The sequence below is a fragment of the Haemorhous mexicanus genome, chromosome 6, assembly GCF_027477595.1.
Source record: "Haemorhous mexicanus isolate bHaeMex1 chromosome 6, bHaeMex1.pri, whole genome shotgun sequence".
Taxonomy (NCBI): Eukaryota; Metazoa; Chordata; class Aves; order Passeriformes; family Fringillidae; genus Haemorhous; species Haemorhous mexicanus.
The window spans coordinates 48556628-48583369 of NC_082346.1; the positions used below are offsets into that span (position 1 = coordinate 48556628).

General features: G+C 40.0%; 1 protein-coding gene across 6 annotated transcripts in view; it reads right to left on the bottom strand.

Annotated features, from left to right (window-relative positions):
* The window catches only part of FOXN3 (forkhead box N3), a 206285-nt gene that overhangs the window by 13564 nt on the left and 165979 nt on the right, over positions 1 to 26742 (bottom strand). For 4 of the 6 annotated variants that reach the window (XM_059850127.1, XM_059850124.1, XM_059850126.1 and 1 more), the window contains 2 exons: positions 12894 to 12959; positions 3429 to 3537 (listed from right to left, as the gene is read on the bottom strand). In XM_059850127.1, the coding sequence (XP_059706110.1) occupies positions 3429 to 3537; positions 12894 to 12959 (175 nt within the window). The remainder of the gene's footprint in view (positions 1 to 3428; positions 3538 to 12893; positions 12960 to 26742) is intronic. The other 2 variants (XM_059850128.1, XM_059850130.1) reach the window with 2 other exon arrangements.

The following is a 26742-nucleotide window of genomic DNA, read 5'->3' on the forward strand; positions in this document are numbered from 1 at the left end:
TTTGGGTGGGTCTGAGACTTGTCAGCCACAACATGGAAAATATGGATGGTAAACAAGCTAAAAGTGGCGTGAATAAAGTAAATAAAAAGCTACTGTCAAAACACATCCAATTATGCTCTGCTGTGGAGATTTAACACCAGAGGATGATTTTAAAAGTAAAAATAGTGTGGGATGCCTTTCCATTTGTAGATTAGTTCAGAATGAAAGGCCTATTTGTGCAATTTAGGCCAAATGCACTACAAAATAATGATGATCTCCTCAACTGCAATTCTTTATTCATGGATCATCTTTGTTAAATAATTTCCAGAAGGGTTTTTTAACCCAAAGGACTTAATTCAATTGTACCTTATTTTATATATAAAATATAAAGTAATTGCATGTAATTACAAGGGAAGAGCAACACACTGATACCTTGTACAGGAACAAAATATGTCAATGCATTCAGTCACACTGCTGAAGACGAACAGCACAGTAAACTTTTCTACTGATGGGAGTTAACACATCAGAAATCACAGACTTCAGCTTCTTAGTCCAATGCTATAGTTTTGGCCTCCTTTCTGAACAACAGATCAGCCAAAACACCCCACATAAATACAAGTTTAACCCAAGACCACACTTTTTCTTACTGTGTTTTGGCACTAATGGCACTGCACAACAGAACAACATACAACAAGCTATTTGCACCAGCTTGGGGGACAACTAAACCAAAGACCATTACGATATTGAGGAAATAAAACACAAAATGAAATAAACAGCTCAGACAGCAAGGAAGTGCCAAGACCAGAATCTTACAGAGGAACCTGTGATTCCTACATATGGTAACTAAACAGTTATGAGGTTTAATTTATTATGCAACTGTCTGCTACCAAGAAAATGCTAATGGTCCCCTATAAGAATGGTGAAAACTACCTTCTTCAGGTGGCTTTAGGACTTTCATTTACAGCACCAAAGGAACACTTCTCAATAACAGACATTTGATTTAAAAAATCGTAGAAAGAAGCTGTCTGGCTTCTCAATATACAGGCAGAGGCACACAATTTCAGCAGAAAACTTATCAGGAGACTGTACCACCTACCATGGTTGCCCAAACCTCCCTCCTGGTAAAAGCCAGAGGGGAAAATCAACCTTCCTGCACCTGAACAGGTCTGAAAACATCCCCGGCCAGCCTGACTGGACCGTCATCCTCTGTGCAGGAATGACAGCTCAATCTGAGCAGTCCACCTACTCTTAAATTGCTAAAGAAGGCTGTATGGATGCTGTGGTAAATTTCCCCTGCTGCACATTATAAGCAGAAGTTATTCTCTTGAGACACCATGAAAGCTCAACATGACAGGTCCTGTTTAGTCTTGTGCATCTGAAGGGGTTGGCACCAAGAAACAGTGCAATTTTCACAGGAACTGATAACAGAGGTATCCAGTTTTGAAAGGACCAGATGATGTTCTAAGAGGCATTGTGAATCTAGATTGATCTTCTTCCCAAAGAAATTCTGAATAGTATTATCCCTGAGGGAAACAAGACAAAACTGCCTGCTGAACTCGCTCTGTTGAAGAGAGTCCCCTGACTTCTCAAAAGCTTTCAAAGCCTCTTGTCCATGTCTCCCTCTGCCTTTCAAGAATTAAAAGAGGGGATATTGCAGGAGATTTTCAATATGAGCAGACATTATGCACACCAGGAATATATTCATAGCAAGCTATTTCTAATACTGCCTAAGGCTGGAGAAGAGAACAAAAAGAATTAGAAATGTCTGCATTAACTAATGAGAAATACTTTTCTGTGAGACAGAGCAAAAAGAACGTAAGCAAGGGAGGGGTAAAATCCCTAATTTCCCATATCTACATTAACAGGGAGCTGGTAAAGATCCTGTTCTCTACCTGCTGGGAAAAAAAGACATGAGAAACAGTCCTTTGAAAATGTATAAAATTCAACTAGATACAGATTTACAATACAGCATTTTGAGGATGCCTACACAGAAGTAAGTTTTCAAGTGGTCTGGAAGTAAAACAATTTTATTTCCTCCATGAGTCAATTCTGATTATGAAACAGAGTCTAAGCAGGAAATACAGATAAACTCTAGAGAGAATATTGGGACCTCTATATCCTCCATTTAGCTTGAAAACCTCATAAAAATTATATATAATTAATGATCCAGTAGTCCTATGGCTCTGCAATCCCCACTGGAGCAGATTACAAGTCCTGGGTGAAGCCAGTGGCAAAGCTGATGAAGAGAGCTGACCCTTGCTGCCAGCAAGGCCAAGCTGTGGTAAAGAGAGATGGAGAGGAAGTCTGCAGAATTCTGGAGGATGACCCTTGGGGTTGCATCCCTTCGTGTAGCAAATGGGAAAAACAGCTGAAGAACTTGCTAATCAAAAAATATGGATTTTATTCCAATGAGTGTCTTCCCCTCTATGCATTTCAGGCATCAAGACTACGTGAATGTCATAGGCTCTCTCTATCTTTCTCTCCATTTACTGGATAGAAATACTGCACCCAAGGGGCTAGAACACTGATTCTGAAAAGGGATAAAAAAAAAAAACAAACCCATGTAAACAGTGATAGAATTAGACCTACCTAGATACTTTATTTCACTGCCTTGCAGCCCTTTCCTGAGAAAAGAGAGTGTAATTGGAACAGCACCATGAAGTGAGGTCAGCACTAATTATGAAACCCCACCCAGAATACCCAACTGCCTGAGCTGAAATAGCTTTTGCAGATACTGAGAGTTCTGAAAGAGGAGGGCACTGGCAGTACACTTGACCAAATTAATCTCTGTTGTGACTGACTGAAAATGGAGCTACACCCGGGGCCAATTGTTCTTCCACCAATAAGCCAGCACTGCTTTAAGCAAAACAAACCACTGAACCACAGTTCCTACTGCCATCACTAGATGTCTCTTACTGCCCTGCTTCTTGATAGTTGAGCATCTTAAACAACATTTTACCCTTGAATGTTTCAGTATAACCTTGAAATAAAACTGTCGTGAAAGAAACTGCCTCACAAAGATCCAAGTTAATAACAAAATGACAGTTCTGCATTCAAATAGCTTTCAGGATTTGCTTTAATATTGATACTCTTCTCTCTGGTATTTAATGCAGGAAAAAGTCTTTAAGAAAAGGGAGAGAGGGGAGGAGCAGGAAAAAGCAATTGCACTTAGTAAAACAGGCCACTATAGGAGGTTCTCACCACTAACTGCCTGCAATTTGCTAGTGAAAATAGAAGGGTTTTTCACAAACCACCATGCATCAGACAGATATTCCATGACTATCTTGCTAAGGATGATATCCCAAGAATTTTAGGTGGCAGAATTTTATTTCATTTAGAACCTCAGAAGCATTGCAAAGCAGCAAAATACCCAGAGCTCACATACACTTTTACATTTTTTGCAAAATTATGATTTATTTCATACAGATCCCACAATGATGCAATCTTACCTTACTGCAACAGCCATGCTCCCTATAGGGTTGATTGGCAATGGCCTGGCTCCAGGAAATATTCCTCTACTCAGTACTCGAGCTCCATTTTGTATCACTCCCGAAGGAACTAAAAACAAAACAAAACACAGAATGTTTTTTCTTCTAAGGGAAAAGTTAGAAAAGTACAGGAGCAAAATGTGGAACTTGAGCTTTTCAATGTACTGGAAAACCATTAGAGAGGCTCGTGCAGTACGCTGCTTACCTTGGACACCTCAGCCTCGAGTCTTCTGAGCCATTCTATTTCCAAAGCTATTTTCATGGCAAACAATGATAACGTGGCTTGCCAAAGCCACTGCCTGACCTAGTTGCTGCAGATCATTCCTTGTACAAATGAATCACTTTTGTTTTGTAATTGCTGTTCTGCTGCGAATGCATGTGCTTAGAGTCAAAACCAGCTATGAGCACAGATGTAACTATTTTGTCTCCAAAAACAAACAATGACCCCTTACAGATAAACAGAACACAAGTATTTCACTGCAAGATCACAGCTGACAGCTTTTTATCATCCTAGTTGACTTTCTGAGCAGCAATATCTTGGCCCCCCCATCTCTGCAAAACAAAATATTAACTACAAAAATGTATTTAGCAGGAAGAGAATGAGAAGAGGCTGAAAAGACATTATGTCCATAGCACTAATTAGGCCCTGCCTCTGGCTGTCCATGACCCTGTCATGCAGCCTGGCAGCAGTCCCGTGCCTGCTGCACACGGCTGGGTCACAGCCCAGCCTCCCTCACCCAACACGTGCTGGTGCCACTGACACCAAACTCCTCAGTACTGACCACTACAGACAAGACATTTCACTGGGCTGTTCAACTTGGCTCTACATCAAAAACTGCAGCTCTGGCCAACAAGATTTTAGGTTGCACCCGAGTACTTGCTTTCTACCCAGGCATGTTTCTGTACACTGCTCAGCCCAGGGCAGACAGCTGAACAAGTAGCAGAGAAGCTCTAGTCAGGCACCACCACAGCAAGAGTGTCCTTAGCAAGTCTCAGGATTTTTCTGCCCACTGTGAGATGCAAGACTACCAAAGAGTTCTTAGTCTAGGCCCTCATCAGGGACCTACTTGCATGTAATAGCATTTGTCTGCACTGCTATTACGTCCCTTCAGGCTGGCACAGTCACCTCACTACAGCCTCCACCAGAACTTGCTTCTTTAACATCCACAGCCAACCAGCTGACACACATTCTATTTACTAGAAGTCATTATTCACACCATAACTTCCCCCCACAGGGAATGTCCAAAAAGAGAATGATGATCATTACTCTTTTCATATTATTTTTAAATATACAGATATTATATAAACACTTGTAAGATAAATGTAAACCATATTACTTTATATACACCCACAGAATTTATTTTTAAACAAATTACACAGAGACTAGAAAAATTATTCAGAATCAACACATATACTTTACATCCCCAACTTCAAATACTCACACCCCAAAATACTATTGTATTGTGAGGCAGAGCAGTATAGGCTCAGAAGTATGCTAGTCCTAAGCTGCTGAGGTACACTTCAACTTCCTATAAACATCAAGCCAGACTGACACCTCCCCTCCTGCTTTCCTGGTGCTCACCTTGTTTCACTCCAGACCACACAGATTAGTTCTGGGAAAATAATCTTCTTTCTCCTGCTTGTGAGAGCACATCACTCTCCCGATCAAATCCTGTCACTGTGTTACACCCACTCTTGCTTTTGAGCACCTTTGAAGAACAGGTCAGTTATATTTAGGTGCTTAAGTACAGCCTCAAATGGCTAAAATTACAGAACCTAGTTTATAACAACTTGGGTCAGCTTTCAATGACCAGAATAATTTTAAATAGCATTTTGCTATTTATACCTCCATACTCTGTACACTTTTCCCTTCATTGCTAGCTTATGAGGAATTGATCAAACTTCTTTCACTCAGGGGACAATGTAAGGCTTTCTCTGCTCCAATGTTCTGGTTTGGAGATACTGAAGAGCAATATTATCATGTTAAAACTCAAAAAGCTGAATTTCTCATTATATTTGTTCCAACAGCATAACCTTGAGATGGCCGAAACACCAGTGTCATGAAAAAAAAGCAGTCTGCTCAAAGATATGGCTAAGCAGAAACGCGAAGGTAACAGGAAAATTCAAAGCCACAGATAAATGTGCTGAACACCAAAAGATCAACAAAAAGACATAATTTCAAATGGGCATGATTATTCCAAGAAACTTTTAAGAGGGACACATTTTATACTGCACTACATGACTTCTCTATGTTTACAAAGTCCCATCAAAAGAAAGGAACCAGGAGTTTTGACTGAGGAAGATCTGGGAATTTTTTCTTCACTGTGATACAAACCATATTTTTATACTGAAATGAAACATTTATGCATATGCACTGTTGATACTGTTTAAATATACACTGCAAAACTTCAAAGCAAACATACTGAAGTGCTACTGCAAAAAGAGAGCAACAGGCTCCTTGACGCCCAAACTCTTCTTTCCCCAGATTACCTAATTATCCTGGTGTCCTGGCAGAGTTAACTGATGCTTATTTTATTACTTTTCTTCTCCTCTATCCCTTATTGACAACTCCCATTGCTTCTTTAGAACATCCCCTTTGCTTCCTCACTAATTCTCAAAAATTAGCTTCCCGTCTTTCCTTCTTTATCTCAGTTCTGAGTTTCCTTTTTTCCCTGCACTCCTATGTATGTATCTATACCTATATCTATAACAAATACACTGTCAAGTCTCACAACTTAGGATTTCTATACATTGACACCCTTACTGGAGTCCATCCTTCATTTTCCTTGACCTTTTGCAGGTTTGTAAGTCACGGAGCACCATCCAGGAAACATTCTCTTCAAAAGCTTCACATTTAAAACATTCCCACATCCATACACACACACACACACACACACACACACACACACACAAACTCTCCCTCGCCCTCCACATATTCCCTTCAAGAAGCAAAAATGTTTGTAAAAAAAGAAAGCACAGAAGTTTGCTGTCTTATGAAAATATCCCCTAGGAGACAACTTGGTCTCTTGTCCTGCCTATGAAATTCTCTTCAATCATGGCCAGTCTGTGCCTCATGCCACCACTCACTGAAAGGCTTTAATAAGACTATTCAGGCCAAAAGAAGTCTTAACCATGATTCTGTGATTCTAACTTTTCTCTAAAGTACATCACAGCTCTAGGTAATGAAATCATCACTCAGAATTCAATAACTATTTCAGCTTGCAACAGCAGTGTTATTGCTACTGATTTTTGGTTTTGTTTCCTCAGACTCTCTGAATTATGATTCAGCACAACCACTACATCACTCAGACAAACAGAAATGTTGTATGCAAGGGATCACTGAAGAAAGACACTGGACTATGTAGTGTATCCCTTCAGGAAATATATGAAACCATAAAGAAAAAAACCCACAACATCCCAACTTTTTGGTAAATCAGCTTCTGTAGCACTCTAAATCTAAAATGAAAAGCAGGATTAAAATATGTCAGTAGTAAAAGGTATTAATTTCTAGTTATCCACATTACCAATGTGCTACCATAAGATTGATCTTTCTTGCTCATTCATCTCTACTTAGAGCATTTAAAGCATCAAAACTGATTCTTGCAAAAATAACATTAATTACTTAATTTTAAAAAGATTACGGATAAACTGCTATTACTCTGTCCCTGGTACCTACAGAGTCTCCCAGCCTTCGTGTAGTCTTCCAACTTTGTGCAGCTACTTATATTCAAGGAATTATTTCTACATCTTGGTGCTTTTGAAGGGTTGTGGATTATTTACTGAAATTATGTGATGCTTTTATTCCAAAGATACATTTACGCCTTACAAGCTTTAATTACGTTTCCAACCCATACTTTGAGGTGAGATATTTATAGTTTAGATTGAAGATTCAAGGTGTGGAGGTAAGATAATTTACTCCAAGCCATATCATCAATCAGTGCCAATCTGGATGAACACCTTACAGTCCTGACCCCTCTCTTGTAATGCTTCTTTAACCAACAGTACAGGCAGGTTACAGGTTCCCAATTCCTAGGCAGAAGTGTGAAATGTAATTTACACCTTTTCTGAGCAAGTGCCGAAAGCCGTTTATGTCTGAGAAACTCAGCTCAAGAAAACAATACAAGAAGACCTGTGCATCTCTGTGATGAAGGTTTCCTTTTTCACAAAATGTTCCCAGTGAAACACAAAGAGTCTGAAATGACAAAATCATTATTCACCTTTCAACTTTCATCACTGCTATGTTTTCAAGGGTCTACTCTGCTCTCAGGAAACTTAAATCCAGGAAACACTTTCATTGGAGTAGAGTCGAAGTGTGTACTGAGAATCTGCCCCTAATCTGCTGCATGAATGGGGAAATTATTTTTGGATCTTATGCTGCCCTGGTGGAATTTCACAACCTGAGTAGACTCAGCCAGCTGAGTCTCCACTGGCTAACACTGGAGTGGAGCAATGCATCCAATGTCAAAAATCAAGACTACACCTCTGAAATTCTCCAAGGGGTGGGGGGGGGAAGCTTCCTTTTATAGTGAACTTTCATGCTATAGTTTAACAGACAATAAAGTGAATGACATGTAGGAGAACATACCACCACGTGAATCCATCAAGGCACTATGTTCACATAGTGTTAAAAGGATCCAACAGAAGCCCTTCAAAAATCCAGTGTTGTTTTGTAGCCTGTACTCAGAGTCTGTAGGTGGAAAGTAAGTAGAGGGCTACAAGATCACTCCACAGCCAGTGCAGGACTATTTTAATCCAGAGCATGCTCTTGTGTGCACATTAGCTGAGTAGATTAGTCCAACTATGGACTTTCATCACACCTCTCAACCCTGATCTCTTACTTGCAGGGGTGTGCAGGTGAAGCAAGCCCTGTTCTGGCTGAGATAACCACCTCATCCAAGATCTTCACAACAGTGTCAGAAAAACCATGTCAGACTGGGACCTTTCCTGAAGATTAGACTGTCAAACAAACAATGTAGCAATTTGGTAAAACTGAAATGCAAAAGAAGGATGAAATAACGGATAGTTACCAGACACACTGACATCCCAAAAGCTCACTAGAAAAGGAAACTAACTTCTTGCTTAAATGTTGGCATGTGAAAGTTAAATGAAGCATAAGCAAGGAGTGAGCCTTGTTGTCAATCAAGACAATGAACTGGTAAAAAACATGTTCTTTGTGTGATCTAGGAAACAAACATACACTTCATTAAACTCTCTAGCTCAAGGTAGCCAATACTTAGCAAGGAAGACTTAACAGTATTTACTGAGAAATGAATTTTAAAGAAGTGGTATGTGTGAGTGTATCCTGTAGGGACAGACTGGTTCTTTGCCTCTTCTGTCATCATACAGCACATGCATTCATCTCAGGGCTCTCCTCCCTCACCCAGCTTCTGTAGCACAGAAGAAATCATCATAGACAAGAGGTACTGAGTTTTGGCTAATATCTGTCAGCTTCAGCTCTTTTCTGCCAAGCTTTCTTTCAGTACAGTGTTTAGCAGAACTCTTTAGATCAGGCTACAAGAACTGAAAGTAGGAAATTGCTGATGATCTATAGTGGATGGGACATCAGAAGCAAATGTTTTCTGCCAAATGTGTAACTTTATTCAGCGATCTAATCCCAGGCAGAAATTTGATGACATCTGCCCAACTTGTATTTTACGGCTCTAGGACAATTTTACAGCTTTTAAATTCCATACTCTGTAGTCCTTACAAACTATGAATCTAGGATGCATCCAACAACCATTTATTCTAAACAAAAATTGAGGTGGGGGAGACAAATGTATCCTGATAATCCTATCCTATTTTTACTTTTTCTAAAATTATTACGAGGAGTATGCAGGAAGAAGTAGAAAGTACTTCATAAAAGTAAGCTTTCTTTCCAAATTTATTTCATCCCATTAATGGCTTAATATTAAACACCAAAGTAAAACAAACCAAAACAAAATCCCAACCAAAATCCAGCAACAGAAAGTTTGAACATTATGAAAATGTCTTTTCCTAGTTTTTGCTTTAATACAAAATTGTCAGTAAAAATAGCTTTATGAAACATTTTACATTCAAGAATTTATTATTTTCTGATACTCAAAGTTAGGCTGGAAGCTGTCTCAGTTGTAATAAGTGACTTGTCCATAAGCAGTACAAATAGAACATTACATCGATCAAGTTTCATGTACAATAAAAATGTCCCAACAAAACGGCATGTTCTATTTTATCCTATTTGGAGAATTTTGGACTGTCATTAAGGCAATTTTTTTTGGTCTTCATTCCTGCATTTGTATCTTTCTCATATACAATCCACTTGCATTAGTTTAAAAAGCAAATTTTATTGGGGTACAATGTTAGAAGTATAGAGGTAAACTAGATCTCTTTAAGGAATTACTTCTCCTCCCACCAAAATTACAGTATATGTATCTAGTCTGGGTTTTATATGTTTTGAGACGAAGATTAATAAAGACTTCAAAATCAGAGAGACACTGGTTTAAACCCTAGAAAACCTATTTTTTAAGAAGCACCCCGCAAAACTCCACGCTCATATCTTCCTAAACATCACAGCACTTCAGTCTTCTATAAGGAGCCACTCACAAAACCAGTGTTGCTAAGTTTTCTGAAGGCCACCACTTTCTAGCCAACCCAACCAATTGAGTGGTGATGAGAGTACTGAAACCAGTAGGTAGATGTCACAGCTGGGAAGACTCTCAGTTTCCTGGTTTCTACCCAAATCCTTTCTGTGAGCACTGTTTAATAGCTGTTTGCAGTATTAAACTTTAGATTGAGCAATGTACTTGCATTTGTGTGCAATTCACAAATTATATAGCAACGGGCAAAGGACTATGCATGAACTTGGAGCTATGTGTAACAGCACTGAGAAGCTTCTTGAATTAAATCAGTATTTCCAGGATAATCCCTCTGACCACAGCACTGTTCACTAGCAGTAGCAGCCATACACTAACACTGTCCCTTCTTTACTCATCCCTTCGTAAAAGCAAGTGGCTCAAAGTTCAAAATGACCTCACCAATTAAGAAGGTGTTGCTGCTTACACGCTTCCAGTGACTTGAATCTCAGGAATTCAAACACACTGCAAAAGCACCAAAACCTATCTCCCGTTTTAATCATGACAAAACATCATGGTTTGGCAAGATTCAATGACATGCCCAGGATGCCACACTCTTAGGAGCAGGAGTGTAATGACAGCTAGCAACGTTCACTTTCAAGACACTGGTAGGAACTGAAGTGCTAAGAATTTTTTGTACAAAAACCAGCTGTACAAAACTAACTCAAGGACTTCACTGATTTAGTACCCATGAGTTCTAAACTTCACTGGTTTAGTACCCATGAGTTCTAAACTGAGTTCTACCATTTGTTCACCATCCTGTTTTCTTCTGTCCTCTCTCCAAATTAGATTCACAAGAGAGAAACAGGCCCATAAATTTGATGCAACTTGCCCAAGATGGCCCAGACAGTACTCAGTGCCTTGCAGGTCAAGATACAGTTTTCAGTGCAAGTCAAATATTTTGCAATTAATATTCATGAACTGACTACAAATAAAAATCCCAAGTATTTGTAACTTGTGATAGCTGCTTCTAAAGGAAGTGGGTGTTTCAATTGCTGTTTCTTTTCAAACACAAACCTACAAAACCCAATGAAACACAACTTCAATAAACTGAAGCAAAAAGTATTAAATCTATGTTCCTACATGCCCTCTTTTAGCATATCACAGTATCTTTCATGCTTTAACTCCTGGTGCCAGCTGGATTGCAGGTTTCAGTAGAAACTTGTACACAGCTGGCTACTTTGAACTTCTGCCTTTATTTGGTCTGTGAATATACTGCAAGATGTTAGTAATTGAGAATCTGATTTCTGACATTAACACTCTAACTATAATTGCATATTCCTAACCTTTAGTAGTAATGTGAACAATCAGTTTTATGGGTCTATACAGTAAAACCTACACAAACACAAAATAATCCTAATAACAGTATTTGACTCTTTTACTATGCCCTTTTTGTTTTTCTGAATGAAAACTAAAGAATGGTGGAATTGGGGTAAATGGTAACTAATGTTTGTCAGATACCATTTCAAGATTTCATATAAAAGCAGAAGCTGATTTTAGAATTGATTTGTGATTGTTAGCAGTGTTTCACACAAGGGTGTGGAATTTAAAATGGTCATTTAAAACCGTAAAGCTAATTAATCCGTTACAAAGCCTAACCTCTTCTTCCCAATAAAATCTTCCCTTTTTCCTACCTACACACAGCAGGTATTGCTTGCCCTTTTACCATGCACAGTTCCTGAAAGCTGCTTAGGAGAGGAGGACAAGGACCACTCTTCTCTTTCCAGAACAGTTTCTTGGTACAGCACACTCTCCTGAGAGCAGCTTCTCAAGAAGCATTCCTCTGGCAGGGTCACAAAGCAGGCTGACAATAGCTTTCCTCAGCTGCATGGGAAATGCTTTGATGGTAATTGACTCTCTTCCCCAGGCAGAGTATCAAAGTGCAAATCAAGGCTTCCCCTGGAATTTGGAGTTGGTTGCCCAGGCTAGAACAATAGCAGTGATGCTAGACAGTCTTGGTAATGGTTTCTATTTTAACTTCTGCCTTTATTTTTTACAGTTGCCTGTCATTTGGCATTACTACCATGCTTGCTGACTAGTGATATGTTTTGTTTTCTTGTATTCTCTGTTTTTGTGCAGCTGTATTTCACTATGGATTCCTGTAATACCTTCACTGCAAGCTCTGTGGGGCAGGATGGTTCCTGCAGTATTTGCACAGCCCAGTACAGTGGGGGCCCAGGCCTCTTCAGTGCTCTGTTAATACACAGCATTAAAACCTTAGGTCTGGTCACAGAACAGTGAGGAGAGTATTGGCAGGAAATGAGACCTCTCTTTGCTCCTTGTCACCTGCTTACCACCTTGCATCAGTCAGAGAAAAAAAAAAAAAAAACCCAACAAAACAGACAGGATGTGCGCAAGGAAGGAGCTGAAACAGTGCCCAAGTGAAGGGAAAGTATCCAGATGGCTGTGGTAACTTACACTATAGGAGTCAAATCAAAACAAAATGAAAACAGAACCATATGCCATGTATCCTTCACTCTCTTGCTCTCTTTCTCTCTCACCCTGCCTTTCTCCTGGCTGTTGCCCCAGGTCTTTCTATCAGTATGGATAATAGTATGTTACTCATTTAAGTGTATGTCATGAATAACAATAACCTCTCTTTTACATAAGAGATCACAGATTAATATTATTCATGTAACAAATGTCATATGAACCACAAAATTATACTCATGTAAGGGTCAAGGAAGTGTGCAAGGGTCTACAAGGGAAGTTATATTGCTTTATTACATCCTTTTTATCTGGTATGCTGTATACTTATAAAAGAGAATATTAATTTTATACGTCTATGTTGCTATATGCTATAGAAATATCTACTCACAACCTGCTTGTATCTCAGGGGGAGTATTCAAAAGCATCATGGCAGTGGCAGCATCAATGTCAGGATCTGGAAAAATCAACCAATAAATACATTATTTACAACTGGGCTAATCTTCTCACCCCCACTGCTAAACTACAGGTTTGACCACGTCTCTGAGTGAAAAGGTATGAGAGGTCACCACTCAGAGGGCTCGTTGGCTACACATTAAATTTATCCCCAAACTTGCATGTGATCCCATTGTTACTATTAAACAGAGTGCTGATCTATGTCACTGAGCCATACTTATGCTTGTGTGTGCATGATAACCTTTGCTGTTAGCCTCACCAACTCCCTGTTTAATTCTGTGGATAGTATTTAGATTTCATTACAAAAGGATCTATGAAAGCAGGAGAAACATCACAATTTGGAAGCAACAGAGAGGGATGAGCTGACAGCTGAGGAGTGGGAAAGCACAAGGAATACCTGAGCAAGTACAGAAGATGACACTTGGTCATTTCTATTTGTCAAGAAAGATTTCAGCAAAGTTTGAGAAAGTGTTGGAAGACAAACTGCTGCAATTAAGAAAAAAAAACAAAGAAACTAGCATTTCATTGAAGCATCAATTTATTTGCATTCTTGTCCATTGTCACTTTAATATAAGCAAAAATGATCAGCTGGCTGCTGTTATTCTTAAACTGGTTTCTGAATCCATCATGAAAAGTCAGCTGACAGATGGTAAGTTATAGAGACAGAACAAAATATGATCCTTTTATAACTATATTCACTTGCTTCACACACAACAGCTCGCCTGCTATGGAAATGCAGGTATCTATGACAACAGTAAACAACCCCACAACGGCCACTGAATAAGCTGAAAAGAACATCTGCCCCAGCAAAGCGTCCCAGCTGCCCTGGGGCGCAACTTGCTAATCGTGCAGTGATGCCGTGTGACAGAGAAAGCCGCCTATGCCATGTCCAAACAAATGAAGTGTGCAATTGAAGCAGACATAAAAACGCACACCCTAGCTGACTGCTGCCTCTGTGCTGCTAAACTGAATGACTAATGAGTATGCATTTGTTGTTTGGAGTTGGGGGTTTTTTCAGCTTGTCAGTATTTATATCAAATTACATACAAAAAAATTAATTTACTACTAATAGCTTCATGGCACTTTATTTTGGCTATTATGACAGAAAATTACTTACCACTGTTAAAAATATCTGTATTTTTGATCTTTATATATTTCAAATCTATTCCCAGTAATGTAATGTGGTATAAAGCCCTGTATTATATTAACAATACAAATGACGCAGACAGGATTTCAAAATCTGCTTAAGCCAAACAGAAATTCACTTGGCTGCAGAATTTAAAAAAGGGACTTTTTATTTGTTTAAGTATGTACTACTTTTCTGTGAGTAGCTGCAAGCACTCTTCTAAAGGTGACTACTCTATTATTTAATTGCTAAAACAGTAAACAGAGAAACAGTGTAGTGGGTGTCAAACTGAAGCTGAAGCAGCTGCAGCAGACTGAATATAAAAGGTGCCTGTGTCTTCTGGACAGGTCAACATTTTCCAAAGAAAAAGCAGCTTTACCAACTTATGTTCACCTTCAAGTCTGAAGATACCTCAAAAGCAGAATTCCTGCTGCAATTATCTATACTGAAAATGCCATTTCCCAACAGCATCATTCCCAAATATGTGCCATGTTGCAAGACTCGATCCACACACCACACAGCAAGTGCGTGCTTCCAAACCAAAGAGGAATAATCCATCTAATGTTAAAAAACAAGACAAAAGAAGACTGAGAAAGACAAACCAAATTCACCAGAATTCTTCCCTCTTTTTCATACCATAAAATTAAGAGATTGTTAAAAGCTGAATTTAGCATATAATAATTCATACAGACAACTTCACCAATTATTTATTGGCTGCTCCTGAATTTTGCTGTTCTACTTCAGTGGATGACACTGTAGTATAATGCAAATTTTTGCTGCTGAAAGAATAAAAGACACTACCAGGAAAAGCACATTTCCTGATGACTTTGGGTTTTGTTTGTGCAATAAACTCTGTGATTTGAGATAAAATTGATGCAACCAGTTTCTGTTGAAAGGTGCATTCTTAGCCTTTGGACCACAGTGTTTCTGCAATGACGTAAGACATGAACACGAGCTGCTCACAACGCAGGGCTGCATCTGCAGCAGCTGTCTCCCAAAGCACAGCCATGTCTCAAGCCCATCCACGCCTGCTATGTTTCTGTTTCTGCTGGTATATTCTTGAAGAAACTAGACAGCTATTCCATAATGCCTTGGCAGAGGTAAGAGAGCTTAGAGGCATGAATGAATGGTGGTGTCAGTAGCATCCAGGAAAATGAGCTTTTGGTTTTCCTACTGCAAGGAAGAAAGAAAAAGGAGGGACTGGTGCACAAGTGAGACAAGGGCCGAGGGCCAGCTGTCTGAGCCCACACAAAGAGGCAGGTTGAAAAGTTGGCACATTCTTTTGCAGCATTTTAGTCCACAATCTGGAGGCTTTCTCATAAGCAGTGTGTCAAGAAGAGCCAAGAAGTAGCCATGAGGAGCAGCACCAAAGGCATGGGACTGAAAGGCACCTTTGCTGGGACTGGCACTTCTGGCTTTGGCTGCCGGTCCCCACCAGTGCCCCCAGGCTGACAGCCCTTTCCCCACTGCCATCCTTCTGAAGTCTCTTCCACGTGGATGCTCCCATTTGTAGCTGTAAGGCCTGACTTTGATTACTGCTGCATTCCCACCAGCTGGTAACTGGATCCTGCCCCTTCTACCTGGCCTGTGTTCGTGCAGCTGTGGATTTCAGAACTGAGATCTCTGCCCTACCTGCAGTCTGTGATCAACACAAAGGCTCCTGAAGTTATTAACAGTGGGTGGTTACTGAAACATGATTGCAGGAACATCTTTCCCTAGGAAACCAGGTTAAAAATAACTACATACAAAGTTTTGGAATATAAAAAATTAAGTATTTAAATGAATGCATTCTGGATTCTTTATTTTGCTAATTCAAGTAAATGGTGAACTGACTGCATACATGAACTGTTAATTTTTCATCAGTGAAAAGCAGACGTCCAGCCTTCCCTGTGAAAGAGGGAAGTAAGGAACAATGAAGAAAAGGATTGCAGGTGTTATACAAAGAAGTAAGAGTATGCCAAAGGCTTAAACAGGCAATACTGGAGAGTTTTAAGAAAATAATGACAAATATTGCCAGCAGCCACAGTTCTTGCTAACAAACAACTGCAGTCTAGCTATACATTTGGTACTTCATGCGGGATTCTGAAGTTTCAGTGCTTGGTCCCTCACGCACCAAGGGTCCATCACAAGGTACCAGAAAGGACCTGGAAGAAGCCTTAAGCACTCAAAAGATCTTCTAAGGCATGAAAGGCATCAAGGGGCTGGACTTCTACTACAGCTGCAGTACCTCCCCTTGCACTGTTTTGGCCAGCATTGCTCTTAAACACAAAACCTCTTTTCGTGAAGATGGTGGTACGAACCTCATGGCAGTTCTGTTTGCTGCATTTTAGATTCATGCCCCTTGTCAGCAGAGTCTTCAGCAGTGAACACCAAATCTGTAAACAGCACCTAGTTCTTTCAGTGAAAAAATAACCTACAATATAACTCTGGAATTACATCTTCTACACAAATTGTCAAGATGTACTTTGAGCCAAACTTTGCTTTGCATGTTACCTGTATAGATCAGAATCTGTCTTGCACAGACATGTGAAGTGGTGAAATGGTAGGCATGAAATATTTAGCATGAGGTTACATACAAGCAATGCAGAGGATAGCCCTCAGGTAGCAGACTATTCTAGAATTCACAAAAAAATAATTAAAATCAGTCATGTACCTGAGAAAGCCAGATGTGACAGCTGTTCTTTTTTATGTGGCAATCTCTGATCAGAGTTCATTTTATAGAGAGAGAAAGTGATTTATAGTAATTTGTATTATTTTGATACTATTTTAAACTTTGATCTCGTTTCATCAAACCCTTCAAATCCATCCCCTTCCAATTAAATAAAATTAGGATAACATAGTGCCTTCTTGGTTGTGCAGAAGGAAATTTATCTTTACAGACATACCATAAGGTTTTAAAGAAAATAGCAGCTAAAGCAGTTCAAAGCAACCATGGCCTGAATTTTCCAGCACAGATGCCTAGAGAGAGGCACTTAAAATGCATATTTAGGTATTAAGAAAATGTTACAGCCAACTGACGTAAAAAATGTAGTTAGTAAATAAACTGCACCATCTGTACACTACAGCCATTGCTGTGTTATCTCATCAGGAAGGAATTTATAAGATCTTCTTTTAATTTAAAGTTACTACATCTAAAATAGAACTACTTTTATATAGTACTTCACTTTACCATTCAGTATGCTAGTTTGTGGCCCATTCTATTTCTGCCTCAGCGTCCTCCACTGCTTTTTCCCATTTATAAGTTCCTAGTGTAGATAGAATGCCTAAAACCTAGTGCCACTGTACTCAAAAGGCAGAAGTTCAGATTATTCCTTGTCTACAAATCAGTCTAAGCTCCTTCCTGCCTCACTTTCTAGCAGAGCCCATTCCTACACTTTTTTTTTTTTTTTGGTTATTTGATTCTTTGATATTTTCAATTTTCATCAGTAGTAAAATGGTGCAAAAGCAACACTGTCTTCCATCTTTACCTCCAGGCTTATTAAGCTGCAACAGAGCAAAGAGCAGCTTGCCCCTGTTTAACTTCTCTGTGAACAGATATGCCTTTTCCCTTCCCACATCATGATGGTTAACCTTGGTATAAGTCAGGTCAAAAACACAGAGAATAATAAACAGAGTGGAGGCTTTTTTCCCCCATTTGTTTTTTCTTCTTTTCTATTTTTAATTTATTTTCCTAATGACAGAATAAGAATACAGCTGGTTAAAATAAAGTCGCAATGTGCAAGACAGAAAGAAATACCTGAAGAGAATTGTAAGTACTGTAATTCTGTCAAACTCCTTCATGTGGGATGCCACTGAATCCACTTCTGAAATATTTAAATAAGGTTGAGAAGTTCTCTTAAAATAAACAGAATACTTGTGGAAGCGCACAGTAAACCAGTAGGATTCAGAACCAAGATCTTGGGAAGAAACAAGAAATTATATTCATATCTCAACAACAGTGCACAAAAGACCAAGCATGAGAATTCTGGAAGCTATACAATAGAGGTCAGGAGGAAGCAATTTCATTAGTAATGCCAAGTCACAGTGGAGCATCTCACACTCCTTTAAATAGATCTGGTATGAGACATAGAAGAAGAAAGGTACAGGTCTAAATGAACTAATAATTTTTCCTATTTAAGTTCATTTCTGGCACTGCCAAGTAAGCTATGGCAAAAGTATCATAAAAGGTCTAATATAAAAAAATACAGAACATTTCTCCCAGAAACCTTCTTCCTGCTCCTCTATTTTGTTACATTTGTATTGTTATGAAGCAACACATAGGATTTCCATTCTCTAACAATACCACTTTATCAGCTGAAAAACTTTGTAAACCACACATACAGTTACAATGTGTTCTTGTTAAAAATACTACCTTTAATAAAAAGAATAATAATAGAAAGAGTTACAGTAGGTCTTATACATGCACTAACTCAAAGATGTTCATCTATCATTCAAAAAGCTGTGGGAAACCAAAGCATCCTAACTTTTCATGTCAGGAGTAAAGACTGAGATCATTTAACTGTTAAAAGACGGACTCACAATACTGATAGTCATTTTACCAGTGCAAAATAAAAATATTTTAAGAGACACCTGACTAAAGAGAGATGAGATATACATCTTACACATAAAGATGATGCATTATAGCATATTTAGCTTAAAAGCAGGTTGGAGATTTTTGCTTTGGTTTTGTTCCTTTAATTTTTTTTTTCATTTTGATGCACATTACTGGCAAGCCTAATTTTCAGTGCAGAAGGACGTGGTGAAAATATTTACCAACCACAAAGGCAACAGTAAAGTTTTTTGACTCCATCCAGCCTGTGTGGCTTGGAGTACGGAACTGAGAACATCAGCTAGAGAAAACACTGGCCAGTGAGCTAGCACAGGAGAGATAAAAGAGTTTGCTGTTCCATCATGTACTTACCTAATTTTTGATCAGGAATTTCAACCATCTTCTCGACTGACTGCTGCAGCCTCAGCTTCTACAGTGGAAGATGTGATTATGAAGGCTGTAACTCCTTGCAGCCTTACAGGTTGCAAACATTTTATTTTTGACTGAAGAATACACATACACATAAACACACATGCTCTTTGTACCCAGGTATGCAGATGTCTGTTATCTCTGGGACATCGAGGTCATTATTGCTCAAGCTTTCATAATGTCCCTGCTGCTAACAATAGGTTTCTCTTTCAGCAAAGTGGGAGGATGGCCAGCAGAGGAAGTCCTCTATAAAACTGTGACCAGGAAGCAGTCCTCTATAAAACTCTGACCATTTAAGACCAAATAAACCATACCCTATATTGTCCCATACCAGTGTTTTTCTAAGCACTCATTTCCTTCTCACTGCTATTACAAAACATATTTGTGTCCACCAGGCCTTGAGAACCAAGTACCTCTTTCAGTCCAGCAAGCACAGGATGAGCCAGCTGGCAAAGACCCGATGCATTTCCCTTAGCCTGAGTGACCCTTGAGGAAATGTCTTCAGTCCCCCTGCCTCCCTCAACCACTACAGTTTCCTGCAGTTCTGCAGGGAAAGGTGGCTTCTGGGTACTTTTACCACAAGATGAGTCTTCAGGAGGACTTCACCCAAATGTCCCAACTGTTGGAATGGCCATGCCACAATCCACACCAAGAACAAAGTGAGGGGAAGGCCTGGGGAGGTGAACCAAAATTCCCCACAGGTTTCAGGATCCAGAAAGCAAAGGGGTAAATATCAGATAAACATGAAAACAACAGTGAGGGGGGTATTTCAGTGATTTGAAGGAAAAAAAGTTGCTGCTAATGATGACAGAAAGGTCAGGCACGTGACACTGCCAATGAAAGCAGTGAATATAGTGTAAGCACCAAATGCAGTCTAAAACCAATGTAAGTAAGAGCAGAAAGGATGAACTAAAAATCCAGCAGCTAAAATAGCTGTGTGCTAATAACACAGGCAGACTGCCATAATGGAAGAGGAACTCAAAGCACTAGTGCTATTACAGGAAAATTCACAAACAGGGTGGAACAGAATTATTAGTGAAACAGGTGTCAAAAGGTCTGTGTTTTTCAAAGAAAATACAGATTTTATATGGTAGGATACTGTTATGCAATAAAGAAAGAGCAGACTTTGGAAACAGAATAAAAAAGAAAATGTTTGGCAATGCTGTGGACAGATGGTCAAAGAAGATTTCTAAGAAAGAGACTCTGGGTCTGCTCTTGACTTCTTACACCAGATATAGATCTGGACAGAGCTCTGCATCATTAAAGAAATGGGAATTACGTCAACAAGGGAGACTAACTTCAGAGTGCAGATTGGAGAACAAATGTTATTAACCATGGTAAGACCAGTTATTCCTGGATGTGACAGCTGACAAGTTTCTTTATCCATGTTGCTGAATGAACAAGAATAGATTCTATTCTGCTCTTTATGTTAAATAACGAGGATGACTTTGGAACAGGGGTCCATGAAGTGATTCAGTTTAGATTAAGTGGGAAGGATAACAGCAAGCCTAATTTTGTTTAAGATCTATTATTTGAAAGAGCAAGTTCTGATGAGCTAAATGCTTCCTGTGGAACCTCTGGAAAACAGACTGGACTGAAGAACTCTATACCTCAGCCTGGGGAAAGCTGCAGCTTCTGCAAGTCACTGCACCAAGACCTAGATCAACCCTGTATCCGGAGAAAAGCAGGGAAGCAGCATTCTTTGAAAATAAAATCACAAAACCTTAAAAAAACAGCTAGACAACTAAACCAACATGGAAACTGACTTTACGACAGAAAGCAGAGAGCTTGGCTTGCTCAGTTAAGCAAAACAAAGGCAGAGAGAAAGTAAGACTATTAATATGAGGTAATCATGGGATGCAGGGGTAAAAAGCAAGGTAGAAGGACTATTAAGTTGAAAGATAATTTCAGTAAAGCAACACTGGCTGAGGTATAGAGTTAGAGTTAGTTATAGAGTATAAAGTTAGTTCTAGCCGGGCTAGAACAGCTGGGCAGCTTAGCTATAGCTCAGGACAGTTCCATAAAGGACCAGTGCTTTCTTCAACAACAATCATAAGCATGTTCTGCACAATTCTCGTGGGCATACAATGAGGCTGGAGAAGAAAACCCCTTTCAAATGTTGCTAGATCTCACCTCTTTGCAGCCCACCAAAGGCAGTTCCTGCTACCAGGTAGCCGTGGCTCTGGTGGGAAGGAGCAGTCCTTGCTCCCGCCAAGTGGGTGGCAAAGCAAAAGCTGCCATGAAGAAACACGGAGCGTGCTTTTATTAAGTATTTAGTCATCTTGTCAATTTTGTGCTTAGAACCAAATAGAGAAAAAGCCCCACATTTCATTTTGCACTCCAAAATTTCAACAAACTCTAGAGAGAGCTGTTTTACTGATTTTAAGCAGCAGTTTCTGCAATCCTTGCCAGAGGTTCTACTTCACATATGTATAGCACACAGTTTGTACTACCCCTGCCAGTGCAAAATCAATTTACTACCACGATCTGTGCATCAGATCTGAGCGTCTGTTGAGAGCAAAACATGGGCTGTCTGGGCAAATGAATTTTAATAATTTGGGTAACCAGATTGATTACAACAAACCAAAGCAGAGAGAACACGTTTGCCTTGTCCCTTTCCCATCTCTGTACACTCATCTTTAATGAGTGCCTGCCCTCTCCTGGGCATGCCACATGGACCCACCATGTGTACAGAGGCCCTCCCAATGCAAACATCTCCTCCCTGGTGTGGCCACAAGGTGAGCAGTTAAGCTTCCCAGTGTGCCTTTTGAAGATTTCCCTTCCTAGTCCACATTTCCCCGCTTCTCTCCTTCCTGTCTCCAGCAGGGTGCAGGGAAATCTCGAAGGATAAGGGTTGCAAACCTCCAGAAAAGCAAATGCAAAAAGAAAAAAAACCTTTGATTTATTTTTCATTTTAGTGCCATCATTTACAGCAAACAGCTGCCCTGCACATAATCAGGAACAGAACTGAAAACATCATAGAGATCTTCTTCCCCTTAAAAATACCTAATGCCCTGATTTTGAGACAAATATTCATAAATCTGGAACAATAATTCATCCAGTATGACAAACATGCTAATGGTATATTCTATAGAATTGTAAGGCTTTTGTTATAAAAGCCACAAATATAATCTTCTTCGGGAATATATGAATGAAGATGTTTCTTTTTTATGCAAAATTGTCAGTGAAATATTAGCAGAGTTACAGATCTGAAAGTTACAGGACTCCTTAGAGTAAAAAAGCAAGTGGTACATTGTACAACTACAATACAGTTATGGAAAATAGTGAAAAGCCTTAAAATGGCTGGGGAGAAGTCATTAGTCACTCGTTTCAAAGAAGACTAAGAGTGGTAATTTTGCCTGATTAAAAATCAATGTTGCTAGACCTGATACTGGTTGGAAAAGACTTGGAATTCATAAACCCACAAACTCTTTAGTGCTGTGTATGCACTGAGCTACATCTTCCTTTACCAGAGCTCCTTTTAGTTTCAAGGCAAAGTATCTGGGAACATGATTGAGGTTGGTTTTAATGTCATTACTGGGTATTTTAACACAAGTGTGAGGATGTATTTGCAATGTAACAAAGAGATTTTTTATAAAGTTAGTTTTAGAAGTGTAAAAACTTTATTTTCTACTCATGTCAGCTAGCAACATCAAATATGATCTGGCCCTTAATCAGGATAACGCAGCACAGCTTGCTTAGGCTTTTTACTAACGGGACTGTTTGAGATTTCTAGAAAGGATGCTGATGAGTATTAACTATGATGTCTGTCATTTTGTATCTCTGGGTAATAATCCTACAGCTCTATCATTATGATAGCAGACTGCCTCTCAAGAATTTAAACATAGAAATTCTCTCTTTTTTTCCCAAACTTTTATATTAAGTAGTTTGACAAGGGTATATGTTTACATCAAAGAAAAAGAGAATGCATGTAAGTACAAGGTACTGTAGAAAAAGCACAAAAGGCAGAAAAGTGGATTTTGCAAAATCAGTGATAACAGTCTGGCTGAGCATGTCTACATGAACTCCTTCTTCCGTGGTCCTTAAAGCCAAGCCTACATGGCAAACACTGAAGGACATCACAGCTTTTCAGGGGCAAAACTGGAGGAAATCTCTCAGAAAGCTTTGACTATTTGGACAAATATTTCAGTTTTCCAGGATGGCAACTTAACAGATATATTCATAAGAGCCTCTATAAAAAGAGCAGAAAATTTTCTTTTAAATCAGCTGGGGACATCCTGTCAGAGCGACAAATCTGTTTTTTATTTTAAAGCCATGTAAGTGTATATATTCCAGTCAGAGCAGCAGAGACAGTCTTAAGTTCACTGTTACAGATGGATGGAGCAGATACCTCTTGCTGTTGTAGTAACATGACACCCAGCAGCTCTGAAAAAATGAAAAGCCCCCAGAGCAGAGGCAGAAGGAATGGCCTGACACAGAAAGGACATTTCTTAGTTCTGTCTCAACTTATCCACCACCACGTTTTGACACCTGCTCTCAGAAATCTGGACTTGCTATAATAGTCCAAAGCCCCTGGCTGGAAAGAGCTGCAGGACTGCTTCCCATGATGGCTGATGCCATCATCTCCTTGACATGAGATGCACAAATCTGACATCAGCACAGAGCCACCAGCTGACCAAATGCAGAGGGAGCTCCTCCCTGACTCCACAGAGATGTTTGGTGGTCTCCCACCTTGCTGATTTGCATATATTCTTCTCAAACTAACCCTTCCCTGTGTTTTCTGACTGTGGCTAGGGAAGGGCAGCTGATTACAATCACCTCTGAATTTCACAAGCTGGAAAAGCAGTGTTCCTTTAAGATACCCCAAGCACACCACAGCTATTGCCACAAGTGGCTTGCCATTCTATCCCACAGAATACAATAAAAACCAAGTTTCTGGTTAAAAAAGGTCATTTAAATATCACCCTCTCCAATTTTCTTTCTATTTTCCTGTTCCTCTTGGGCATAAATCAGTTCCTTCAGCAGGCTGTTCCCCTTTTTCCACAGGGATAAGATGCAGTGCCCCTTGCTATGGTACCAGAGCTCCTCACACCGGACAGACACATCAACATGCCTTGTCCAAGACTTGCCAAGGCTGGGGGCTGAGTTTCAGCAGGGTTGGAAACACAACCCTTCTGGGGCAGACAGCCATAGCTGAACACTGAAACACAATGCCTTAATAAGTAGGTCAGCCTGTTCCTATAAAAGCAATGGGTTTAACGCCAACCGTGCCTGCCAGTGAGAGTAGGAAGAGACTGCAGTTTCCCCCCGTGTGTCACATTCAGCCCCTTTGAAGCCATGACACTCCTCTGCTGTTACCCTCCTGGCAGCAGGGCTGGGCTCCTGGGGTGCCTGCAGCACCACTGTACCTTGGCCCACAGCAACTCCACCTCTGCAGGGCTGCTGTCAGGACTGCTGGAACACTGCGCCAGAAAGCAAATTCCAAGAAAGCAAACACTATCACTAGGCAATTGAAATGCAGTTGGTAGCAACAAACAAACCCTCTGCAATGAGGATCTGGGGTTCTTGCTAACAGGTTCAACAGGTTTTGCATATTAAGTCATCCTTAGATTTATTAGCGCCTAAAAGAGAAATGCCACAAAGATCTTCTCACCTGAGGTTTCACACTGTCCCCTCCCCCCCCCCTTCCTGCATCCCACTATCCACCCCTTGGCAAGAATGTATTTTCACCCCCTTTAAATCAGTGAAGAACACATTCCCCTCCTGTCCAACTGAAATTGTCAATTCCCCCAACACACAGTGTGGGAAGGGGAGGTGGGGGGCAGCAGCCTGCCTGCAGGGCAGCAGGAACCCTTCTCCCTTTTAGGAGTTTTAGTTGCACAATGAAGCAGATCCCAGAGTGACGTGGTGCCAAGGCAGGACGCTGCCCTTCAGGAACACACCCGGGCTGTCTGCACTCCACAGGCCACTGACAATCCTCTGTGAGTGATCCCACCCCAAACACCTGGGGCTGAACCTTACCTGCATGGCTTCCTCACCTTACCACAGCTAACATGGGAAAGCTCTCCTGAACAGAAGGATCCCTGCTTGCAAAGGACACTGGTTCATTTCAAAAAAGACTCTTGTCACTTTCTTTAAATATAGCAGCAGTCAACGGCATTTACTGAAGACGGCACAAAAGACAAAAAAGTTCATTCAAATGTTTCTTCTCTTGGTGAAGCTGCTCACTAGGATGCCTCTGCAAATGGAACTCTATGAATCAGCCCAACATGGCACTGAGTGGATTGCAAGACCACAACACAATGCCCAAATACCATCTGCTCCTCCCATGAGCTTTGTCTTGGAAAGTCTTCAGCTTTTGTAAACAACTGCTGGTCCATTTTATTTTGAGATGCTGCACAATGTAGCAGAACACACTTACAGGCTGACGATAATCAAATGCTTTATAGTCTGCTAAACTTGTTTTAAATAATACATAAATACCAAAAAAGGCACACTGTACTTTTCATCTATTTTCATGCAAACTCAGTTCTCTCTGCTTGTTACATTTTCTGTTTATAGCAGTGTGGCTTCAAACCACAGAATAATTAGTATTATTTTTTGTTCCCATTTAGCTCTAATCCAGAAACATACACTATATTTAATTATTGTTTTGGTAGAGTCCACCTATGTAGACAGGCTGCACTTACATGAATCAACTGCTATCTCTGGATTCAGAGCACTGAAGAGGTTAAAAAAACATAAGGGCACTTATGTCAGTCGCTCCTTCCTCTCTCCTGCATGTCATCACACTGAAAGGGTTTAAAAGTAAAACATTCCTTCCACATCATATAATCCTGGCATCTGCTATGCAGCAAATCAAGCTCACTCATTTTTGCTGTTATTCCCAAAAGTAACTATACGGATTCAGGTCTGGAACTCCATTTTCCACTTCCTGAAGTTTCCTTAGGCACATTAGAAAATGCAGTAAACACAGCTAGTAAATACAAAACAATCTTCTCTGTCTAAGAGCAATTCTGATTGCATTACTTAACAAATATAATTTCCTGAGGCTTTTTACTACCTTATTTTATGATACACATGATATGGTATCAATCTACCAACTTCCTTCTGCTGCCACTGTCTTCAGGAGCCCACAGCTCACCCATGACATTTTGTAGTTCAGATATGAAGCCATTACCAAGATTAAAGCACCGAAGGAATCCAGTACAGAGGGTGAGTAGGTCACTGTGGTCATGTTTATTATTTAATAACAGTGGGAATAATTCATATCACAGCAACAATTCTCTACCACTCCATTTATCAATTTCAAAGTAAGGTACATCAGACCTCCAAGCAGCGATGGGAAGGCTCAATCCATCTGGACACTCTGTTAAACCCTGTATCCCTACTGAAGGATGAACCCTATAGTAAGATGGATGGGAACAATTATTCTTCACCAGTATCTAGGTCTATCAAAGACCAACGGGACTAGATGTAAACCTGTGCCAGAAAAAAAACTGGGAGTAGTACAGCCTCAAATTCACCTCCTATTTCCAAGCAGACATTGTGGTTTAAGGTAATGTGTTTCATCCTCTCTTCCAAATGGATGAATCTTAACTCTTCTCCTTTGAGTGGGCTGCCTGGCTGGTGTACACACTCTGCAAACTTCTTGAGGTAAAGACTGCCTCTTACTACATGTGTCTTGGCTGATAACAACTGCTATAGTTGGCCTGTAGTCTACAATTTCTCAGATTTTTA